The sequence below is a fragment of the Spermophilus citellus genome (genome assembly GCF_964194105.1).
Source record: "Spermophilus citellus genome assembly, chromosome: 3".
Lineage (NCBI taxonomy): Eukaryota > Metazoa > Chordata > Mammalia > Rodentia > Sciuridae > Spermophilus > Spermophilus citellus.
Window position 1 is genome coordinate 104,541,588 of NC_138184.1, and position 22,488 is coordinate 104,564,075.

Here is a 22,488-nt window from a genome sequence, read left to right on the forward strand (position 1 = left end):
ATGCAAATGAAAACCAAAGGAGAGCCTCAGGTCACTATACAATGGGGATATAAGGACAGACTTACAAACTGGACACGTATGCCTCAAATCCCAACTCCTTGGATGGATTTCTGAACTACTCTTAGCCTGTTTCTTCATCAATAAAAGAGAAATGAATACAAAACTTTGCCAAATAAAAATAAGGTAGTATCTGTCTCATGCCCTTAATAAACAGGTGCAATGATTAGCCTCATTTTCCCTTCAACTACTGTTTGTCAGAACTGACAGTAAAAGACAACGAAAGATATTCTCACTTGAGAAAGAATACAACTTCCTAAAGCAACTGGAGAAAAACAGCTATTTTTGTTTGTCTGTTTTGTTGTGGTGCTGGGGATCAAGCCCAAGGCCTTGAACATGCTAGACAAATGCTCTACCACTAAGCCACTTTAGAGTTAATATGATTTTCATTTCCTTTTCTTGCCAATCAAAGTTTATTGTAACTGAAAGCTAAAGGGTCATAAAGGCAATGGCCATGAGGCACCTGTAAATGGTTTACAATGTCCTATTAACAATAAAACACAAAACTCTCACCATAAACTGTGAAGCCACATTCAATGTGGCTCCTGCCTACTTCTACACCCTTACTCTTACTGCCTTCCTCCTTTTTCATACGTCTCAGCCACATTCTATACCCAGACACACGTAACTAGCTCTCCATAGTGTCTCCACATTTCCCATTCATTCTGCCTGAAATGCTTCGCTGACAATTTTGCTTCTTGACATGGAGGTCTGGACTTGAGATCATCTCCGCCAAAGGCTCACCCCACCCAACCACCATCCAATCCTCTTGGTAATGGCCCTATTAGATATTCCTGTCCCTCCACTAGAAGGTGAGCAGGGTAAGGGCAGAGACCTCACCACTATATCCTAACATCTGCAACAAGGCTTGTTACTCCACTGGCACTTAATAAGCAATTGTGCAAAGAAGTGAGCTGTTGGTCTGGCTCACGCTGGGGTCAGTGCCTTGTCCTTCTCTGTCTGGACCGTGGCACTAAATGGTGAAGCACACCTGAGCATCAGAATCAAAAGAGTAAGTCCGCCGAGGACTGAGGCAAACAAGGAAGTACCCGCCATCACGTCACGTTTGTCATCAGCTGTAAAAGGACCAGACTTTGAATACGCTGGCCCAGCAGCAAGCGGCAGCAGCACACGTCTTCTGGGCAGATCGCATTCAAGAGGCGTAGAGCGAGCCTCCATGTTTATAGAGCCAATGCCGAGACCAGTGGAGGTGTCCAGGCCGGGACACAGAGGGTTGACTGGAGCGGGCCGCCACTGACCAGCGCCTCCCGGGCCCCTCTCGTGGCCGCCCCGGCCCCCGCCTCCAAGCTCCCTCGACATTCCCCCAGACCCTCATCCTCAGGCTTCCCCTACGAGGCCCCCGACACTCGCCCCCATGCTGCCGGGACACGGCCCTCTTGCTTCCCCGACGCAGCCCCATACCCTCACCCCAGTGCTCCGACGCTGCCCGGGACGTTCGCCCCTCACGCTTACGAACCCCGCCCGCGGCCCTCACCAGGCACCGCCGACTCTGCGGCTTTGGCTAGACGTGGCCGCGCGAGGGGCGGGGCACAGCTGTGCGATAGCCTCGAGCCCCCGGAAACAGCCTGCGCGCGATCTCCGTTCCGGAATAAAGAGTGTCTTTCTCTGTTCGCAGCCGCACTCGGGCCCAAGCGGTGTTGGGCTGACCCTCACAGGACCGAGACAGGCTTCGGAAAGAGACTTTAAGGTTCTGCGACTCTTTTGCCTCTTTTCCAGACTGGCAGGACTAACTCCGACAGAAAGCCGGACAACTAATCTTCCGGCGGAAGTGGCGTGGTCAGGAATAGCGGCGTCCCGCCCCTCCCCTGTCGTAGGCGGGCGTGGCTTGCGTGGGTTCCGCCTCTGGTGGGCGTGGCACGCTTGCGTCACCGCCTGCCAGACCCAAGGCCGGCCGAGTGCCTGCAGCGGGCGCTGGGCTGTCTGCTGGGCACCGCCCGAAAGCAGAAAACGGGAGGCGAGGGTCGGCCTTTCTGCAAGCAGATGTTGGTGGCGGGCGGGAGTCACAGGTCGCGTCGCCGCTCTGGAATATGGTTCGGCGATTTCTCAAAAAAATTAGACACACGGTTGGGCGCGGTGGCACACGTCTGTGATCCCCGTGACTCGGGAGGATGGCAAATTCGAGGTCAGCCTGAGCACCTTAGCGAGATTCTGATTCAAAATAAAAAATAAAAGGACTGGGGGCGTAGCTCAGTGGTAGAGTGGTCCAAGGTTCCATGCCCAGTACCTCCCCTCCAAATTATAGTTATATGGCCCAGCATCCACATTCCTGGACACCTATCTCAGAGAAATAAGCTTGTTCCCGCACAGAAACCTGCCCATAATTGTTCCTAGCACCATCATTTGTAAAGGCCCCAAAGAATAAACGACCAAATGTGTCCGTGTGTGGGCGATGAATGGCACAGACCACCACGAATTCCAAGGGCATTCCACCGAGGGAGAGCTCTCAAGGCCTGTACTGAACGAGGGTTCCACTTATACGTTCACTGTGGGAGTGACAAGTTAGAGAAATGGAAAACAAACCACAGATTGTCAGGAATTAGTAATGATGGGGTTGGAAAAGCAGTAGCAAGGGGCGGGGGTGGGGTGGGGTGGGGTGGGGTGGGGGTGGCGGTGGCGGGGAGAGCCTTTGCATGGAAATGTGTATCTCGTGATAGTGTCGCTGGATCTGCATGTGACATTAAACCACATGGATCTATAAACTCGTTTAAGACTATGTGATCTTAATCCAGGGGCTAAGATTGTGGTTCAGCGGTAGAGTGCTCGCCTAGCACTTGTGAGGCCCTGGGCTCGATCCTCAGCACTACATAAAAATAAATAAATAAAATAAATGTATTGTGTCCAACTACAACGAAAAAACAAATATTAAAAAAAAAGATTAGTGTTAGCTTCCTGACTGGTATATTATACTATGTAAAGTAAGATGTATGGGGAACTGGGGCAAGTCTTAATCAGCAAATAAAATGTGACAATTACTAAGTCTAAAAGCAAACACTCTAACCCTAACCCTAACCAAATTATGTTAAATTGATAGCCATGTCCACATGGAAAAAAATACTGATTTTTTTTTTTTTTTTTTTTTTTTTTTTTTTTGGATAGTGCTGGGGACAGAACCCAGAGTCTTGCATGTGCCAGACAAGCCTCTGCCACTGGGTTACATCTCCAGCCCTAAGGAAAACTTTTTGCAGCATTATTAAGGTATAGCTTGTTAGGTCGGTGGTGGTGACTTAGAACAAAGCAGCCGGCAGGGAAAAGAACATCAATCAGATGCCAGCAGAAATGCCTGTCAATCAGCCAGATCTCCTGACTAACGCCTGTCAATCAGCAGGACCCCCTGGCCAATCCTGGAGTTCGGCCAATTCTCCTGACCAATTCCAAGGGGGCAAAGGACCCTAAAAACACCTTTTTCTGTCCCAAGCCCTTCCCTTCCTGCTGTAAGCCCCATAAAAGTCCAGTCCAGTCGAGCTTCCATGCGGTTTCTCCTCAGACCCTTCCCCTGTCCACTCTGTGGGTCTGATCGAGTTCCACCTGGGAGTGATATCTCAATAAAGCCTCGTTCAGCGGCCCTTTTAAATCTGCCTCCTTTGGTCGCTGCCTGCCTCGCCTGATCTGACATAGCTTACATACCACAAAATGTGCCCTGCATACAACTCAGTGATTACTTCAGAAAGCTTGCAGAGCTGCACATCTTCCTACAAACCCTTTGGTCATATGCATACATCCAGCCCCCAACTAGGAAGTGGTGAGGCCAAGTGCTTATTACCTTCCTTAGATACAACTGATTTAGTTCTAAGTTCATATGATTTCTAAAGCACTGGCTGTGTTCGGCGGCCCTGGCTCCTGGGAGGCGGCCCTGCCAGATCACCTGGATTCACCTATGCTGCTGCCCACAGGACTGGGCCTTGCCCCCTACATGGGTCTTTGTCCTCAGGAAAGCAAGACCCAGCCTCTCTACAGCCAGGACAACCTCAGGGAGAAAAGCAACTATTGTTCATGCCAAAGCGGAGCCAAAGTGGAGAGGGAAGAGGGAGAAGATGGTTCTAGGGACAAGGTTCAGTTTCCTCCATCAAGCCACACTTGAAATCAAATCTATTCTGGACATTCTGAATTCAGCAAATTCCTCATTTTGCTTTCTTTCTCCTGAGAGTCTAATTTTCTACTGCCAAGCTTCTGGAGACCCAGATTCTGGGTCTCTTCTGAGCCCAGCTACAGACTGTGAGAAGAGCATTGTCACCCTTTCCTGGGTTGCCAGACCAAAACAAGGGATAGATTGTCACCAGGGTCCCCAGCTAACAGAAACCCCTCCAGGCCCACAGCCCCTGAGGCCCGCTTCCTCTGACTTGAAGCTCAGACCCTTCAGACCAGGAAGGGCTCTCCGGATAGCACACTGGAGGGTGTGCAGCTGAGGTAGGCAGCACTCACCTAGCACTGGGCAGGGTCACTGCGAGAATGGGGTGACCTTACTGGCGTCAGGAGCACAGGAGGGTAGTGGACAGCTGAGGCCTGGCTCTGAGTCTGCTCCAAGACTGGGCTGAAGAGCCACACAGAAGCATTGGGCATCTACAGTGGCTACATGGCCACCCCCCTGCAAGGCAAGCCTATGAGGAAACCTGCACATTCACCCCAGGGTCAGCAAGGCTCCATGCAATTGAAGATTTTGTGATTTTTAGTGTAAGGTGGATGGGTCTTTTAAGAAGTTCAGAAATACATATAAACACTGCATGAGCCCTGCCCACCTGCCTCTCTAAACAGCTCAGGTCACACCATGGAAATGACCATGCTGGCCTGAGGCTCCCTCAAGTTAGAGCAGGATGCAAGCTTTGTTCTGTCACATGCTCACCAGAAGTCTACTGGAGTCCCCTCAGTGTGGACCAGATGTCCAGTTATTTATTTATTTTTAGTTGTAGTTGGACACAATACCTTTACTTATTTCTATGTGGTGCTGAGGATCGAACCCAGGGCTTTGCATGTGCTAGGTGAGCGCTCCACCGCTGAGCTACAACCCCAGCCCCTGGGTGTCCAGTTCTTTAGTGGACTGAGTAAAGCTCAGTGCTCCCAGGGATGTGCTCCCACCTTGGTCCAGTGAGACCAGAGCAAAGGTACTGGTCCCACTTCACCCTGGGCATGAAGAACTGCTTGCTGTAGGGCTCAGGGGCAACTTGGTGGTAGATCACTTGCCTTCTGTGCAACTGCCTTGGGTCTGAGTCAGAGCAGCATTAAAAAAAATTGTTTTGCATCCTCTATAAGGTTGGCATTTTCATTTAATCCCTGGGAGTAGGTGCGGTCCATCTCTATAGCACAGACCATGGCAGGCCTCCCTACCCAGCTGAAAATTAAGTACCCACACTGGACAAAAGGCTGTGGCCCCTGGGGCTGGCAAGGGTAAAGAGACTCTGCTGTTTTCCTTGATGCTTTAGGCCCAATCTCAGGTCCTGTGTGACTCCAGAAGTGAGCTCACTCCAAGTGGTCAGTTAGTCTGCTGGTAGAGCCACAGATGGACCAGAAGGCAATAAATGGGACAAGCAGTAAAGAACTAGCAAATCTTCATGGAGCCTATCTCCATCAAGATGGGGAACACAGGGCAGCCCCACACAGAACCCCACACAGAGAGGAGAAACAAACACAACTTGTTTATTAGAATCAAAAAAGAGAACTTTCTCCCACAAATACAGAATGCTGCCTCTCAATCTGTATCAAGAGCAAGACAACAGTTGAAAATTGTATTCCTGAGAAGAAGCAAAAAAGTTACCAGTTTGCAAACAAACTTAACAGGTGATTTCGACAAAAGATAAAAAAAACTTTTTCTTTTCTTTTTCTTTTTTTTTTTTTTAACAAAAACCAAAATTTCAAGTATTATTCCAGATGACATGGCAAACCTAACAGAGGAGGAAAGGGATCAGGAAGCAGTGGCCCCAGACCCACCCAGCTGCAGGGGGATCTCGCAGGGCTGGCAACCTCATCCTCCCTCCACAAAAGGACCTGCCAGCCCTGCATTGAGGACAGCAGACGCAACTCACACACTTTAGAAAGGAGCTGCTAACCTGAAAGTCACGTCCAGGGTTAGCTGTTGTGGACATTTGATGATTGTTTTAACAAATAGAAACATATGCTCATTCTTTCAAATATCATACTATCCCCGATTTTAGTAAATTTGCAAATTATATTATTTGTGCTACAGTTTGTAATATTTAAATCTTATCAGATAAGCACCAAACCCATTAAAAATATATAAAAGGTATGGTTTCCTCAACAGCGTTGTATTCTGTACATCCTGTAGGCTGTAAACTTACTCTCCCTTTCCTTAAGCAGAATGCTTCTGATTAAACTTCCTCTTTCTCTCCTGAAATTTTTCCTGAAAAGAGATTTCCATTTTAACTGCAGTTATGGAAAAGGTACAAAAAGAGCAAACCTGCACTACCCCACCTCCATGGGAGAGGCAGCTGTGCACCTGGCAGGAGGCCTCAGCCAGCTGCTCCTACCACTCACCAGGAGGATGGCTGTGGCCAGAGGCTGCCTGGGAATAAACTCCACAAAAGGAAAAGTCACACAACAGAACTGACCAGAGACTCAGCATTGCTTAGGGGGACTGTAAAAATGCCCTTAATGTGTTGGTGCTCAGAATTCTTAACTGCAGCATCCCTGCCTCCAGTGCTCCAATCTGCCTGTATGTCCCCTTGATGTTCAGTTCTTGAACCTGGTTTGTTCACAGATGTGATTGAATTTCCTGCAAAAAGAATTTGGTCACATCACACAAGACAACATCAGAGAAGTGTTCAAATTAACAAGGCTTTGAAACCACAAACTGGAGGAACCACATGAGAATTGTGTAAGTGCATGTGTTTGTGGACTCATAGCAGTATGTTTTTAATAACATCAAAGAAATGAAACCCCAAAGTAGCCTTTTTCCTTTTTTAAATTTTAAAATAGAGGTGAAAACATCTTGGGTAATTTCCTTAGAGAAAAGCATAAGAGCTGTGCCTTTTCAGAGAGAGCCTGAGCTCTCCCTGTGTGTTTCCTGACAGGGTGGAGATAGGCGACCAGGCATGTGACGGTGGCACCTCCCCTCTCCACAAGCCATGGGCAAGAGCAGAGACATTGAGGAGGGAGATGGGATGTGTCTGTGTTACCTGAATCCCTACTTTCATAAGAAATGTTGGTTACTAGTGAAATCTCCTTTTTAGGGAAAAAATGGCCTCTTCCAACACTGTTTAAGCTCAAATATAACACAAGGATTTTATCCCAAGAAATAACTGCTTGATGGAATTTGTCTTTGTCCAAGTCCACATCTCTCTCATTGTCTCAACTACTTCAATTTGAAACATAAATGCCTATTTGGGGATTATATATTGGCCAAGGAATTGACTGAGAGTGATCATCTCACTCAGTTGTTTAAGGAGATGGCAGAGAGATTAGTCCTAAATTCTGAGAACAACCTTTAAAGACCACACTAAAGACACCACAGTGGAGGTGACCCCACTACAGTGATCACAAACACCCACGTACAGTATGGAAGACAACCAGCTGTCATAGCATTACGCTGTGGGCCTATGGCTTCCAACAGATGTTCTCCATGACCACAGCCACTGTCTTAGTGCTAAACCTCTCATGTCTGCTGTGCTCTGGAAGCTGTCAGAGGTGACTCCAGTCAAGAAAACAGAGAGGAAATGAACATCTGCATATAGAAATTTCAGGATATGAGGGCTGGGGATGTAGCTCAGGGGTGGAGCATTGCTCCACAGGCACAAGGTCCTGAGTTCAAGCCCCAGCACCATCTCCCCTCAAAAAAAAAAGAAAACAGGAAATGAGGTATCAAAAGAGGTGGAATCTCTCCATGAAGATGCTACTTTACATGCTGTGTGACTTTACGTAAGCATAATGTTACTGTACACATATATACACACACACACACATTTTTTGGTGGTGATGGGAATGGAACCCATGGCCTTAGACATACTATGTATGAACTCTGGGGATTTTTCCAAGGTCATAGAGGCAATAATGGAATCTTTTGTGTGTGTTGCTGGGCCTTGTGCATGTGAGGCAAGTACTCTACCAACTGAGCTATATCCCCAGCCCCAATAATGAAATCTTTATTTACATCCCTGAATGCCACTGAGCTACACCTCAGCCCCATACATTAGTTTGTCTGTGTATGTATATGCATATACATTTACATATGTATATACACCCCCAATTTTTTTAAATAAGGGGATTAAATCCAGGGTTGCCTCACTACAGAAATACCTACCCAGCTCTTTTTATTTTTTATTTTGAGACAGGTCTCACTAAGTTGCCCAGGCTGAACTTGAACTTGCCATCCTCCTACCTCAGCCTCCACATAGATGGGATTACAGAGGGATGACACTGTGCCCCACCAAAATTAGCATATTTTTTAGCAGACGGTGAACCACTGCAGTCACCTCCCCAAGCCTGGTACCCCTGTCTCACTCACATGGCGTGGTGGGCTTTCACCTGAGTGCGGCAGTTACGGCCCCAGTAGCAATCAGGACGGGATGCCACAGCCACTAGAAAAGAAGACAGTGCACAGCCATTACAGGCAACACCCCCACTCAGCTCTGCATTTAAATAGGTACCCAAGGAAGCCACCACTGAGCACAAAGGGCCTGTCACTCTTCATCACCAGTTTAGGACTGTGCAGGATTTCAGGAAAGGAAATCAAACTGGTAAAAAAGACACATTCAGGAAATGGAGTCCTCTAGCACTCTATCCAAAGTGTCCACGCACCTCTCCTTTAGCAACACACACTGTCTTGACTGGTGGAGGCAAACATGGCCTCACGCAGCCTGGGTGGTTCTTCCCCCTTCTGCTGTGGACTTCTGACAAGAACACAGCCCAAACAAGCACCTGTTAAGGACAGACACCAATCCTGAATTGGACTGGACAGAATTGGAGTTTGTGGAGTTCTTTACCTGGTAACTCAGAAGCAGGAATGTTCTGCCGATACTGATAGGTCAGCTCCCGGAAGCTACGCAGGCCACAGCAGTAACACAGTACAGTGTTCCCAGTGATTCTGTAATCTGCAGAGAACACAGTCGGTTATCGGGCAATGTCATTTTTCAAACAACAAACAGATGCTGCACCTCAAACTCCTGCAATGCTAAGGACACTGATTCACACAATGGGACACAGAAGCTGAAAAAGAACATCAGAACCAATCTAGGTTCCAACTTAATTTTTCTCTTTTTTTTTTGTTTCAATATTGGATATCATACTTGGAACATAAAAAGGGCTGGAGATATAGCTCAGTGGTAGAGCGCTTGCCTAGAGTGCATGAGACTCTGGGTGGGATCTCCAACGTTGAAAGAAAGAAAAGAGAAAAAATAAATTGGATACTAGGTAAATCTGACTACATCAAAATGGAAACATGACAAATATGAAATACTCATGATATGACTACAAGTGGCAATATATTTAAAACACAAACAGCAATGCTATGTATTTAATTAACAAAGATATCCCACAAATCCACATCAAAACAAACCCTTAAAGAACCTAGTATATTGGGCTGGGGTTGTGGCTCAGTGGTAGAGCACTTGCCTAGCATGTGTGAGGCACTGGGTTTGATCCTCAGCACCACATAAAAATAAATGAATAAAATAAAGGTGTTGTGTCCATCTACAACTAAAAAAAATATTTTTTAAAAAAAACCTAGTATAAATAAAGGCCAAGATCACAGGTAAGCACATGCCACAAATGCAAAAAGACTGGCTATAGTTGTCAATAATAACTAAATATGGACAAATGAAACAACGACATGTCACTGTTGACTTTTCTCCCATTAACAAGACTTAGAGAGACATGTGGAATTGACAGGCAGAGAGATGCTCACCCTCATGCTCTGAGGCACTAGTGGGAGCCTACATAGCCTTAGGAAGGACAGTGTGCTCATGTGACAAAGTCTCCACCTGTGCATTGCTGCCCTGAGAGTCCCGCTTACTCTAAGGTGATGACTTCTCGGATCTACAACACTGCATGCTCAACAAATATGGCATTGTTTAAAATAGTGAAGAACTAGAAATAACTGAAATACCCTTTATTAATGAATTAGCTAAATACACTATGGCATTAGAAGGCTGCATAACAATAAAAGTCGAGACTGGGATGCGTCTTCAGCTCAGCAGTGGAGTGCCTGCTTGGCACGCACAAGCCCAGGCTGGATTCCCAGAACCACATGCACCCATGCAAACCAGGGTACAGACCTTTCTTGGCAGAAGGAGTGCATGATACATTGCTGAGGGAAAACCAGACACAAACAGCACAGGAGGGTGTTATCTGGAAGGCCATTCACAAACAGGTATTTGGAAGGGCCTAGAAGAGTGGTCACAAAAATACCATCTCTGCATATTTTTATTTATTTTTTGTGGTATTAGAGATCAATGCCAGGGCCTGATGCATGCTAAGCAAGTGCTCTACCACTGAGCCACATCCTCAATCCCTCGATGGAATTTTAAGCAAATCTCTCAAGTCTTTCTCTCATAATAATTAATATCTCAGAAAAAAAACCCCTGCTTGTTAATATTCCTTCGGCCTCCCTGGGTGGCAAAAGTCATATGCTACAAGGCACCTGTGCTACCCTGGTGGGGGGGGGGGACAGCCCCCACTGAGGGATCCACACACCAAGGGACAAACAAGAGTCTGGGAACAACCATCCTAGGACTTGGTGTAGGTGAGTGGTGGAGTCTCCCAAGCTATGCTCCTCCCATCCCTACAGAGCAGTCAGTTCTGGAGTATGTCATGTGGGCATAAGCACAATGCTTTTCAAACTCAAAAATGAAGACTTTCTCTGTCTCTGCTGGGGTGGGTGGAGGTTGAAGTCATAAACGTAGGAAAGCAGACAGGTAGTACTACCCAGGGTGACCTGCCGGGTGCTCACTGCTGGGCAGGAGGCAAAGGCAGCCTTAGAAATCATTTCCATTCTACAGAGGGCAAGTGGATCAAGGCGAGTGAAACAAAGCTCACCAGACAGTAAAAACACTCCCCGCTGAAGAGCCACAAGACTCTCTGTCAACATGTTTTTCCACGTCAGACCCCTGGTTGCCAGGTAATTCTGCAGGGGAAAAAAAGGCAATAAGAATAAAGACTAGTCTAGAGGCAGAAACACTAAACAACAAGAGAGAAAGCACTTCATGAGAAGCCTCTGAGGTGGCTGAACCCATGGCACAGCGGCCCATGGGCAGCCCTGGCCCACAGGGCTCCTGGTATGAGCCTCTTTGGGCCTCAGAGAGGGCTAGCCTTTGAACCCCAAGTGGAAGAGGCATCAGAGTCTCTCAAAATCCTACAAAGGCATTCACAGCACAGATACAGCTGAAACAACCTTGTCAACGTCCCATGACAAGAGAGGATGAAAACCTGGCATCTGCTGTCTGCCCTCTGGAAACATGGAGCAGCTGGCCCCTCTCATGGAAGCCTACAGAAAAGCACCCCCTATAGGGCTGGGGATGTGGCTCAAGCAGTAGCGCACTCGCCTGGCATGCGTGCGGCGCGCTGGGTTCAATCCTCAGCACCACATACAAATAAAAAATAAAGATGTTGTGTCCGCCGAAAACTAAAACAATAAATAAAAAAAAAAAAAGAAAAGAAAAACACCCCATATAGACCCAAAAGCAGGTGTAGAGCTGCTGAGAGGACCATGCCTGTCAAATGTCCATGGCAAACAGGAAGCCCTGCTCTTGTTGTGCCGTCCATAGTGCTGGACGCAAGCAGGAGGGAAGCCAGGTCCACAGCAGGAGAGCGCAGGTACATATTAAGCATGTGAAATGGGAAGGAACACAGTCAGAGAGGAGGGCCAGAACTTCCCAGAAACCCTCTCTGAACTGCAGGAACCAATTCCTATGGATTCATGACACTATGGCAAAAAGGAAATGCCTATTTTTGAAATATGTGGAAAAACAGACGTATACCAACGGGAGGGGCAGAGTTAAGCAGATCACTATTCAGAAAATTTACAAGGATTCCTGAAAGTAACTACAGAAGTGAGGGGGAGGCCTCCTGTTGGCACTGAGCCAGGTGTGTGTGACAGGCACCTTCAGGATGTCTGACTCGTAGTTATTGCTGTTCAGCACTCCATCCAGACACTTGTCCCCCAGGTTGAGCTCTGCCAGGGGAAGGGAAGCAGAGTTATCTATTTTATAAAGACAACATTGCATCAAAGAATTGTTTGCCTGATGGGATAACCAAATTTCTTTTCATTATAGATTATGCAAAAACTAAAAATTCCATAATAAAATGAGATTATAATACAGAAAAATTATTTCCATCACCCTCCCTCCTTAAAATAATAAGATCTGAGTTTGTGAACACCTGGCTTGGTGTCAGAAAATCGGGACCACTGAGGAAGATTATTTTCTCAGGAGAGGTAATTCTATATGCATAAATAAACCCTCCTGCATTGGAAGTTCATTATCTCCTTAACTGCTCCATGTGGCTTGACTGTGAGTCAACATGAATTCCACACTTCCAACATGTTTAGCAGGAGAAGGCAGGTGGGTACCTAGTGAATGACAGGGCCCACCCCTGCCCCTGCACACACCAGGCCACAAACACCACCAACACCTGCTCTGAGGTCATCAAGAGAACACATGCAGGGCTGAAGAGGTGATCTTACCACAGAAAGGGGCAAGGCAGCCAAAGCAACCAGTGCGGGTACAGCCCCAGTACAGGTGACAGAAGGGCTGTAGGCAGACTGAACCTGTGGACAGAGGACAGTCAGTTAGGCCCCAAGTGCTGCGAGAACACTCAGCACCAGACTCAGGGGCTCACCTCTTTGAAAACCACATAGAAGGGGTTTCCAAGGAAGTGGGCACAGAGGTGACTTTCCACCCAAAGCCTAGCATCAAAGCTGACTGAACTATAATGACTAAGCCCTTAGAAAAAAGCCAGACCCATGACCACATGTGTCCCATCATCCAAACAGCTTGCAGGGATTCCCTCTGGCTCTGAGCATCTGTTCTACCTGAGTATTTTGTCACACTATTGCCTTTGTCATTATTATTATTATTGTTAGTAGTAGTAGTAGTAGTAGTAGTACCAGGGAGTGAACCTAGGTGCGCTTGATCACTGAGCCACATCCCCAGCCCTATTTTATATTTTGTTTACAGACAGGGTCTCACTGAGTTGCTTAGTGCCTCACCATTGCTGAGGCTGGCTTTAAACTTGTGATCCTCCTGTCAAAGCCTCCTGAGCTGCTGGGATTATAGGTGTGGCCACTGCACCCAGCAAAGCTGGAGTTTTGACAATTTGTAGAGCTATTCCCTGAGCTGTGGCTTGTTGGCCATCTTTTGTGTCTCAGGCACTCTGAGGTGAGCATTCTTTGTGGCTGCTCATACACCATGCAGTGGGCAGTAACTGCCCAGAGGATACCCTAGTGCCCTTTTGCCTGACCTGCAATACACAGCCCACCACCCTGCCAGGCCCCTCCAGCCTGCCAAGCTCGGTGTCAAGAGAAGTGCCTTCCAAGGGCCACTTTGGATGGTGTGCTGGTGCTGTGCCCCTGGCATCCAGGACAGCAGCTTGCGCCCAGCAGGGACTAGCTGATGCTGCCATTTGGGTCCATGCTTTTCTTCATTTAACAGCAACAGCTTAACACATGCAGAGCTCACATGGTCAGGAAATATTTTAAAAGAAGCCTATGTACATGGACAGATATTTCAGGCAAGAGTAGATTCAAATGGCCATCAAATAAATGATGGGCTTTGATTTGATGGCAAGAACTGTAAACTAAAAACACCCTATTTCATCTGTTAGATCTATAAGTGACACATCATACAGTAACTGGTGCTGATGTGGGGATGGTTGTAGATCCAGAACCCAAGAGGACCTGGTCTCCACAGGGCAGCATTAGTACAGTTCAACACAGTCACATGGGGTCAACACCTATGATCCCAGCAGCTCAGGAGGCTGCTGCAGGAGGGTCCCATGCTTCAGGTCATTTTGGTTTTGGCAAACCCCACTGAGACATCACATCTCAGCTTGGCCAGACTGTGCCATGAAATAAAACATAAAAAGAGGGGGATGCAGCTCAGTGGAGGACCATTTAGCCAGCAAGTACAAGCTCCTGGGTTCAACCTCCAGTATTGGGGTGGGGGTGTGGAAGAAACGACATTACATCTTACTTCACACCTCACACAAGGTCAACACATCTGAAACATGAGCCAGGGGCACCGCAGGCAGCCTGGCCTACTCACATTGCTGAGGGGCCACACGTGGGTCCTGCTCCCGCTCCGCTCTCCGATCAGGCATGGGCTGGAAGCAGCAGGTGCAGATGGCGTGGCTTCCTTGTAGAGGGCACACATAATCCTGGGCTGCTGAGGTACAGGCATGTTGGGACATAGGCAGAAAGGCGGCAGATAAGAGGTTCACATCTAGAGAAGCAGCTAGCACACAGGAGGAGAGACAGGCTTGAGAGAGGACAGGAGATTTTCAGACTGTCCCTGAGGAGTCAAATGATATCCTGCCATGTAAACTGAGAGATTTTGAGTAGATTGAAAAATAACCAAAAATGGGATCTGGCTTAGTAGTAGAGCACTTGCCTAGCATGCATGAGGTCCTGCTTCCATCCCAAGCACCAAAAAAATAAAAATAGAAAGAACCAAAAACTGAAATTTTTTGGTTCAGGGGTTCTAACCAGATTTCAAAGATTAGTCAGAGGTTTTCCAATATTTCCTACAAAGGAAAAGCACGTATATTATAAAACAACAAGACATGCTACATATTTAATTTCTGCTGAGACAAGAGAACAGTTATGTCCTTCCAATAACAAAAGGCAGGCATGGTGGGCAAGGGACCACCTGATCTGGCATCAGGAACTCTGTCCACATGGTACATTCCTAGACACTTACCACCCATATAGAGGAGACCATGGGGAGTTACCATGCCAACCATCACAACTCAATCCACTCTAAGGGTCACAGAGCACCTACAGCACTCAGGCTCTATCTGTGTGTGACATATATTCTATATGCATGGGCCTAATTAGTAATTTGACGGCCCAAGGCCAGACACTGGTGGATCCTGTTATGAAAAACAGAAACATGCAGAGTGGGGAAGTCACTGGGTACTGAGTACCCTTGCCAACGGCAGAGCACTGCCTTGCCTGTCCCATACACAGGTCCTAGATGCCACCAGGAGAACTGTGGCTACAGTGCAGCAGGGTGGTCAAGGACATGGCTCTGAGGCACAATCTTGAGCTGGTGGTCTCATGACAAGCCCAGGCTGAGCCCTGGCTGAGAGGCTAGGGCCTTCAAGCAGTCTTTACATTCTGCAGAGCCACAGAATGGGTGGGGCCAAGAGTGCTCCTTTTTTCCTGGTGCTAGGATTTGACCCCAGGGCCTTACACATGCTAATTATGTGCTCTAGGACTGAGCTAGACCCCCCCAGCCCCTCGCTTGCATTTTTGGGAGGCATCTGGAGATCCACCTGTTGGAAATGGGCAACTGACAGGAGAGAGCTCAGGGTGACTCTGGAGATGTGAGCCTGTTTCTGAGGACTGGGCATCCACTGCTGGAGAGAGGCCAGCCTCTCATGGGAGGGACAGATGTGTGGTCCCATTTTGGTTTTGGCAAACCCCACTGAGACATCACCTGCCCTAAAGCAGAGGACTGGGGATGGACCAAGTGTTAAAATCAGGACTAGTAATTCCCAGGGAAGTCCAGAGGAGACCCCCACATAAACAGCAGGTATTTATCAGATCCTCCCTGAGACAGATTATAAAAACTGAGAGGATCTGAGAGGCAGTGGGCCATGCAGGCCAAGGACTGGAGGGCAGAAGCCCCCCAAGCGGAAACAGTATAGGAGGCCAGGACAACAGGGGTCACAACAACGCGACGTGGGGCTAGATGCCGCTGTCTCACCTGCCGTGAAGCTGGCAGACGCTGATGGTGCATCCCCACCAAGGGCCTGCTGGGCCCCCGGCTCACTGTCGGGTGCTGGGCAGGGAAGGGGCTGCACCGCTTGCCTTCTGTACTCGGGGCACTGTCTGCACACGATGTATGGCTGACTGCAGGAAGAGCAAGCAGCAGAGCTGCAGCCATGGAGGAGCAGGCCCCCAGGCACTGGTGCAGCTCTGCATCTGAGACAAGGACAGACCCTGGGCAGCACCTTACCATGCTGACCCGAAGCTGTCTTCCTCTGTGTGGCCTCAGCCCCCTCACACTTTTTCTCTGGCCCTGCACAGCTCCACTCCCACCACTGCGTGTAAAGGACAGGGTAGGCCCTTCTTTCCTGCCCAGCCCCAGCTGCTGGAGAGGGCATTATCCAGAACCACCCAAACAGGAATCTGAGGGTGGGCACCCACTCACCCATGCAGGCCACCACCCTGTGCCATTGCTCATCCCCAGGCTTCAGCACACCAGATCCTGGGTCACGCTGAGCTGACGAGGGGCCTGGGCTCACATGAGACCACAGCACAGGCACTGCTTCCCCTTGTTAAAGCCAGCGCACGTGCCATGTCTGAAGAGACTCTCCTCTAGTGACCTTCCAACTGGACAGCGGGAGCCCCGCACCACTCATCTCTGTGGCCTGTGTTGCCGTGGATTGCTTGTCTTTATGGCACCTCAGAAACTACTAGGCAAAAAGGTAGACTGTAAAAAAGAATTCTCTGAAAAAGTAGGAGGCTCTTATCTTAGAGAATGCCTTTCTAAGGCAATGAGGGTCAAGAATGGATAAGATGATCAGATAAAAATGCCACAGTGAAAAGATGCTCATTTGTAAACAAAAAATGTAAATGAAAAGGACATTACTGTTTTCTCATACTAAGCTGGCAAAGAGCATCCTTCACATATACCTCAGAGAGTGGCATTAAAGTGACCTTTCTGATGGGCACTGGATAACATGCATAAAAGTCCAGCAAGGTAAAATTCCTGGTCATCTTGGTGAAACTGCTGGACGTGTGCACAGGGGTGACCACAGGATGGCCTGCACACTACTTCCAGAGGCAGGGTGTTGGGAAGGCTTCAGAATCCCGAGTGCAACATGCTCCCATCTTTACAGAACACTCAATTGGTTCTTACATTCTACTTTGTAAAGATGTACACGGATGAACACACACGAAAAACCCAGTGGACACAGTGAGTGGTAACACTCAGGCTGAGGGTGTCACTGCTGGTAGAGGGCTTGCCTTAGCATGCACAAGGTCCTGGGCTTGATCCTCAGAACCAAAGGAAAGAAAAAAGAAGAAAAGAGAAATAAAATGTCAACACTGAAGTGATTCTTAGGTTTTCTTTCTTTTGCTGGATCACCATCACTAAATTTTGCAAAAACAAATAAAGATGATTAAAAGTTTTGAGCTTTGTTTATTGTCTTGAGGTAGAGTGCTCACCTACCATGCGTGAGGCATTGGGTTTGATCCCCAGCCCCACGTACAAATAAAATAAAGATATTGTGTCTACCTATAACTAAAAAATAAATATTAAAAAAAGATATTGTGTCCATCTACAACTATAAAATAAATATTAAAAACTAAATAAATAAATATCATAGCCTTGGCCAAAAATGAAAACTCTGATTTCAGAGTTGGGGAAGATCATCTAGGACTATGTCCTCTTAGCCAGGGGACAGTGCCTTTTCTGTGATACTGCCATTTATGGTAGAAGACAACACCGCCACTAGATAAACTACAGGGAAACACAGTGCTTACATGGGGAAAAAGTAAAACTTAATTACAACACTCTGTTAGGACCAGTGAGTCAGGACCCATGTGAGGCGACTGGCTCCACTGGAAGAGGATACAGAGCTTGTCTCTGTTACCTGTAGTAATGGACAACAGCAGGTGGGCCACAGAGAGGAGCACTCCATCCAGCCAGAGTAGCAAGCTGCGTAGAACGTGTGCATGCAAGGCTGCACATCCACTCTCTGCCAGCTCACCCAGTCCTGGCCACTCTCCAGCATCAGAAAACAAGCTCAGACCACAGGAACCCGGCTACCCACCCCACAGCAAACTCTTAATCAAAGAACTGGATGCACCTCTGGCTCCAAGACCCCATTCCCAGGCAGGAACAGGGACTACCTGATGTCTGAGGACTCGCTGTCAACATCTGACAGCTCCAGAAGGTCCTCTGAACTCCCCTCTTCATCAGAAAAAGACCTCTTGACTTTGGGCTGCAGCATGTCTTGGGTGATTTTATTCCTGGCATCCATACTTCTCATATCTTCTTCACTGCGACTCTTGTCTAGATTCAAAGAACACAGTAGCTTTCACTGACAGCAAGGCATGATCAGTGAGACACACAGCCTTCTCTCCTCAGAGCTGAGCTCCCAGCCCTGAGGAAGGGAGAGTCTGGGGGGTGGCTGGCCCACTTGCCTGGGTGCTGGATGAGGTATGCTTCCACAAGGTTGTTGAGGATGTGGTTCTTACATATCCGCTCCACAGGACAGCGGCAGGTGGGGCACAGGGAGGAGCGCTCCATCCAGCCAGAGTAGCAAGCTGCACAGAACGTGTGCATGCAAGGCTGCAAGCTAGAACAAGAGGAACCCCTCTTCAGACAGAAGCCTCCAAAGATCGGCCACTAGGACCCCTAGGGCAAGACATGCAGCAGGCCTTCCCAGGTAGAAGGGCAAGCTAATCAAAGCCAGGGGCTGACTGTGGAGCCCAGCTATCACTCTCACAGAAAACACTTTAATCAAGCTTGGTTGATAAAAAGAAACTAGAGGTCACACTGCTTCTGTGTCATCAAAAGGGACAGAGGAAAGCAGATTATGACTGCAGAAACATGGGCAACAGGAACCAGCATCTCAGGATTGAAAGCTGGGTAAGGCTACACCTTCTAAGTAGACACTAGAGTAAGGAGAAGGCTCATCTGGGCTGCTCCTGGGATATACATTCTATGACAGTGTTAAACATTTCTTTAACCAGGAAACATTTAAAACTTGGTATAGTGCATCTGATCTGTCTGCCAGCTAGACTTCGGGTTCACTGGGTTACCCATAACCCATGTCAGTCAAAACCAATACTGCCAAAATCTTGTGGATTCTACAGCCCTAGTCTCCTGGGTGGCTCTTCAAGTATGATGAAAATAGCACCTTAGTAGTCCCCATGCCAAAGAGGACCTAACAGCTGCTTCATTGGCAGCCTCCTCCTCCCAGTGGCCAGGGTCCACTGTGAGCCAGTTGGGGTGTCAGTGGCACACCTAACATCAAAAAGGACCTGACAGCTGCTCCACTGGCAACCCCCTCTTCAACCCTTGCCCCCACGATCCACCGTGAGCCAGATGGGGAGGTTGGCAGCACACCTCACACAGTCGTGCAGCAGGTCCTGGCAGATGATGCATGTGAGCGTCTCCTCCATCTTGTCTGGCTTCATGGCAGTAGCTCTGACGTCCTCACGGGGAGGTTGGGTATTTCTACCCTGGTCTGCAACCAACTGCTGCAGGTTCGGGTCAAGTGCCTCACCTAGGAGAGAAAGGCATATGTTCTGACAGGCACACCACAGCAGAACTTGATGCATAGCCTCGTATTATAGAGCCCAGCCTGGAGACAAGGGGACTCCTCAGGCTGCAGACGCAGTGCTGACCTTACGTTTGTATCTACAAAGACCATTTTTAGGGTGGCTCCAGATAAGGCTCATGTTCCAGTATGTTTACGTTCTGGTGTAGAGTAACAGTTCCTGACATAAAATGACACACACGATGTATAGCTAAGAAAGAAAGGATAAGCTAGGTGCATGCCTATAGTACCAGCTACTTGGGAGGCAGAGTCAGGAGGGTCACTTGGGCTCAGGAAATCAAAGCCAGCCAGGGAAGCACAGCAAGACTCTACCTCAAAAAAAAAAAAAAAAAAAAAAAAAGGTGGGGGGGGGGCAGGCTGAGAGGCTCGGGTTAGGGACCACAGACCGGTAATCCCAGCAAGTTGGGAGGTAGAAGGCACGCAAGTTCAAAGCCAGCCTGAGCAATTTAGCAAGACCCTAACAGCTTAGTGAGACCCTGTCTCAAAATCAAAAATACAAAAGACTGGTGATGTGCCTCAGTGGTTAAGTACCCCTGGATAGAATTTCTACTACAAAAAAAGAGAGGAAGAAAGAGAGAGAGAGAGAGATGGGCCAGCTGTTAAATAGTATGTCTTTTTTTAAAAATAATGTCCTTTCTGGAAGTCTCTAAGCTTTTTTTTTTTAAGAGAGAGAGAGATAATTTTAATATTTATTTATTTTTTAGTTTTCGGCGCACACAACATCTTTGTTTGTATGAGGATCGAACCCAGGCCGCACACATGCCAGGCGACCGCGCTACTGCTTGAGCCACATCCCCAGTCCATGTTAAATAGTATTTGTATAAATGTAATTTTTTAAAAAAACAAATGAAAAAGCATGATGCCTGAGTACACAGGAACATGCTAGAAAACAAGACAAAGATGGCACCAGTGGCTTTAAGATGCTCCTTCTCCTGTTATGTTTCTATTGCTCAGGTGTAAGCTCAGATGTTGGTTGTCACAGGTCAATTAATTTATTTATTTTGGTACTGAGGTTTGACCCCAGGGTACTGGACCACTGAGCTACACCCTTTTCTTATTTTTTATTTTGAGACAGAGTCTAGCTAAGTTGTCTAGGCTGGCTTTGAACTTGTGACCCTCCTGTCTCAGCCTCCCAAGTTGCTGGGACTATAGAGGCCTGTGTGCCACATGCCTGGTAATTTTTATTTTAAAGAAATATTAAACATGCAACTTAAGTCATATAGAAGAATGCAGTCACCTCTGCCCAGCCTGCCTTCACTGCAATTTCACCAGGTGAAGAAACAACTTCCACGTCTTTTACTGCACCTTTTGGTATTCATTTCCATGTATTTAAATTATAATGTGACATTGACTTATTAATTTTGTTTTATTTAGTGCTAGAAATTGAACTCTGGGCACTCATATTAGGCAAATGCTCTATCACTGAGCTACATCCGCAGCCTTGATTTACCCATTTTAGAAATCATCACCTGATATCTACCAACACAGGAAGGTGTTTTGGCCCCTGAAACCTTCTTCCAAATATTATCTAACAGGACTGTGGGTTAACTGCAGCAAATGGCTTTCATTGTGTTTATGTAAGCATTCTCTGCTGGGCCGAGCAATATACCAAAATTACCTTTTCTGATTTACACATTTTTTCATCTTTCTGGAGTTATATAATTGCCTTGTTTTTATATGTGTGTATTTTTTGCTATAAAACTGCTGCTGATTCTTCCCACGCCTTCCCCAAGTTGATTAACTAACTCCCCAGTCTTCACATAGCTCCATTTCTCCCAAAGACCAACTAGGTCCTGTAGTGCCCTGGACCTGTTGCACATAGCCAGCATTACCCATCACATTTCCACATCTTAAAAATAATCTCGTAAATTTTGGCTTTTAAAGTACAGACATTTTTTTTCTCTAAATCATCTTCAATGTGAAGGCTCAAACTATCATCTAAGACAACATCAAAGCAGGGCATTGTGGTGCACATCTATAAGTCTTAGGAGGCTGAGGCAAGAGGATTGCAAGTTCAAGGCCAATCTGAGAATTTAGAGAGACTCTTCTCAAAATAAAAAATAAGTTGGGGTTGCAGCTCGGTGGCAGAGCACTGTCCAGAATGCACAAAGCCCTGGGTTAAACCCTAGTTACACACACACACACACACACACACACAAAAATCTAGAGAGAGAACTCTGGCATCCATGTTGCAATCAGGAATATACTATCTCTAGACCCAAGACTGTAGCCTGGTGGCAAGCAGTTCCATCCAGATCACACAATGGGAAAGAAAAGGCCCCAATTTCATTAAGCAAATGTGAGGTGCTGCAGTAATCATCTGAGGGGGTCTCCATGGGTAAGCACAAATGAAGCCACATGCAAGGCCATGGCCACCAATCCAGAGTACCCCTAGCACCTCGTGGAGAGGGCAGAGGATGCATGGAGCTGCAAGACCAACCTGCTTTCATTTTCTTTTTCATGGGCTCCAGATCCTCCTGGTTCTGGGGTTCCAGCAAAGAAAACTGTGCTCCCTCTCTGTCTGGGAGAGCTGACGTTAGGCTGGAGAGTTCACCACTTCCCACAGATGGACCACATCCTTTTAGGGAGAAGCCTGTACCCCCGGGTCCTGTGAAAAGGGAAAAACAAGACAGGTTCTAATTTCTCTATTTCATGAGAGAACATGCTGGTAAAGTATCACTGATTTAAGCCAAATGCAATCCGCAGTCCAAGATATCATAGTTTAAGAATGACACACTACTTCTGCTATGTCAATACCATGAACATCATGTCTTATATGCATTTGGGCCCATTTCTGTGTGAGTGGAGCTGGGGGCAAAAGTACATTCACAAGGGAAAAAATGCAGAGATGACTTTTTTTTTTTTTAAGAGAGAGTGAGAGAGGAGAGAGAGAGAGAGAGAGAGAGAGAGAGAGAGAGAGAGAGAGAGAGAGGGAGGGAGAGAATTTTTTAATAT

General features: G+C 47.4%; 2 protein-coding genes across 11 annotated transcripts in view; both read right to left on the reverse strand.

The window, feature by feature from the left end:
• The window catches only part of GOLGA3 (golgin A3), a 47,365-nt gene extending 45,521 nt beyond the window's left edge, over positions 1-1,844 (reverse strand). For 2 of the 3 annotated variants that reach the window (XM_081286641.1, XM_081286639.1), the window contains exon 1: positions 1,486-1,844. The gene's annotated coding sequence lies outside the window, so the exon portion shown is untranslated. The remainder of the gene's footprint in view (positions 1-1,485) is intronic. The other variant, XM_081286640.1, reaches the window with a different exon arrangement.
• A 3,848-nt stretch (positions 1,845-5,692) lies between these two features.
• The window catches only part of CHFR (checkpoint with forkhead and ring finger domains), a 29,722-nt gene continuing 12,926 nt past the window's right edge, over positions 5,693-22,488 (reverse strand). For 3 of the 8 annotated variants that reach the window (XM_081285575.1, XM_081285574.1, XM_081285573.1), the window contains 12 exons: positions 21,974-22,141; positions 19,320-19,479; positions 18,392-18,546; positions 18,098-18,260; positions 15,945-16,090; positions 14,280-14,468; positions 12,701-12,784; positions 12,120-12,190; positions 11,056-11,143; positions 9,006-9,113; positions 8,528-8,600; positions 5,693-6,799 (listed from right to left, as the gene is read on the reverse strand). In XM_081285575.1, the coding sequence (XP_081141701.1) occupies positions 6,757-6,799; positions 8,528-8,600; positions 9,006-9,113; positions 11,056-11,143; positions 12,120-12,190; positions 12,701-12,784; positions 14,280-14,468; positions 15,945-16,090; positions 18,098-18,260; positions 18,392-18,546; positions 19,320-19,479; positions 21,974-22,141 (1,448 nt within the window). In that variant the 3' untranslated portion in view covers positions 5,693-6,756. The other 5 variants (XM_081285572.1, XM_081285571.1, XR_014021007.1 and 2 more) reach the window with 5 other exon arrangements.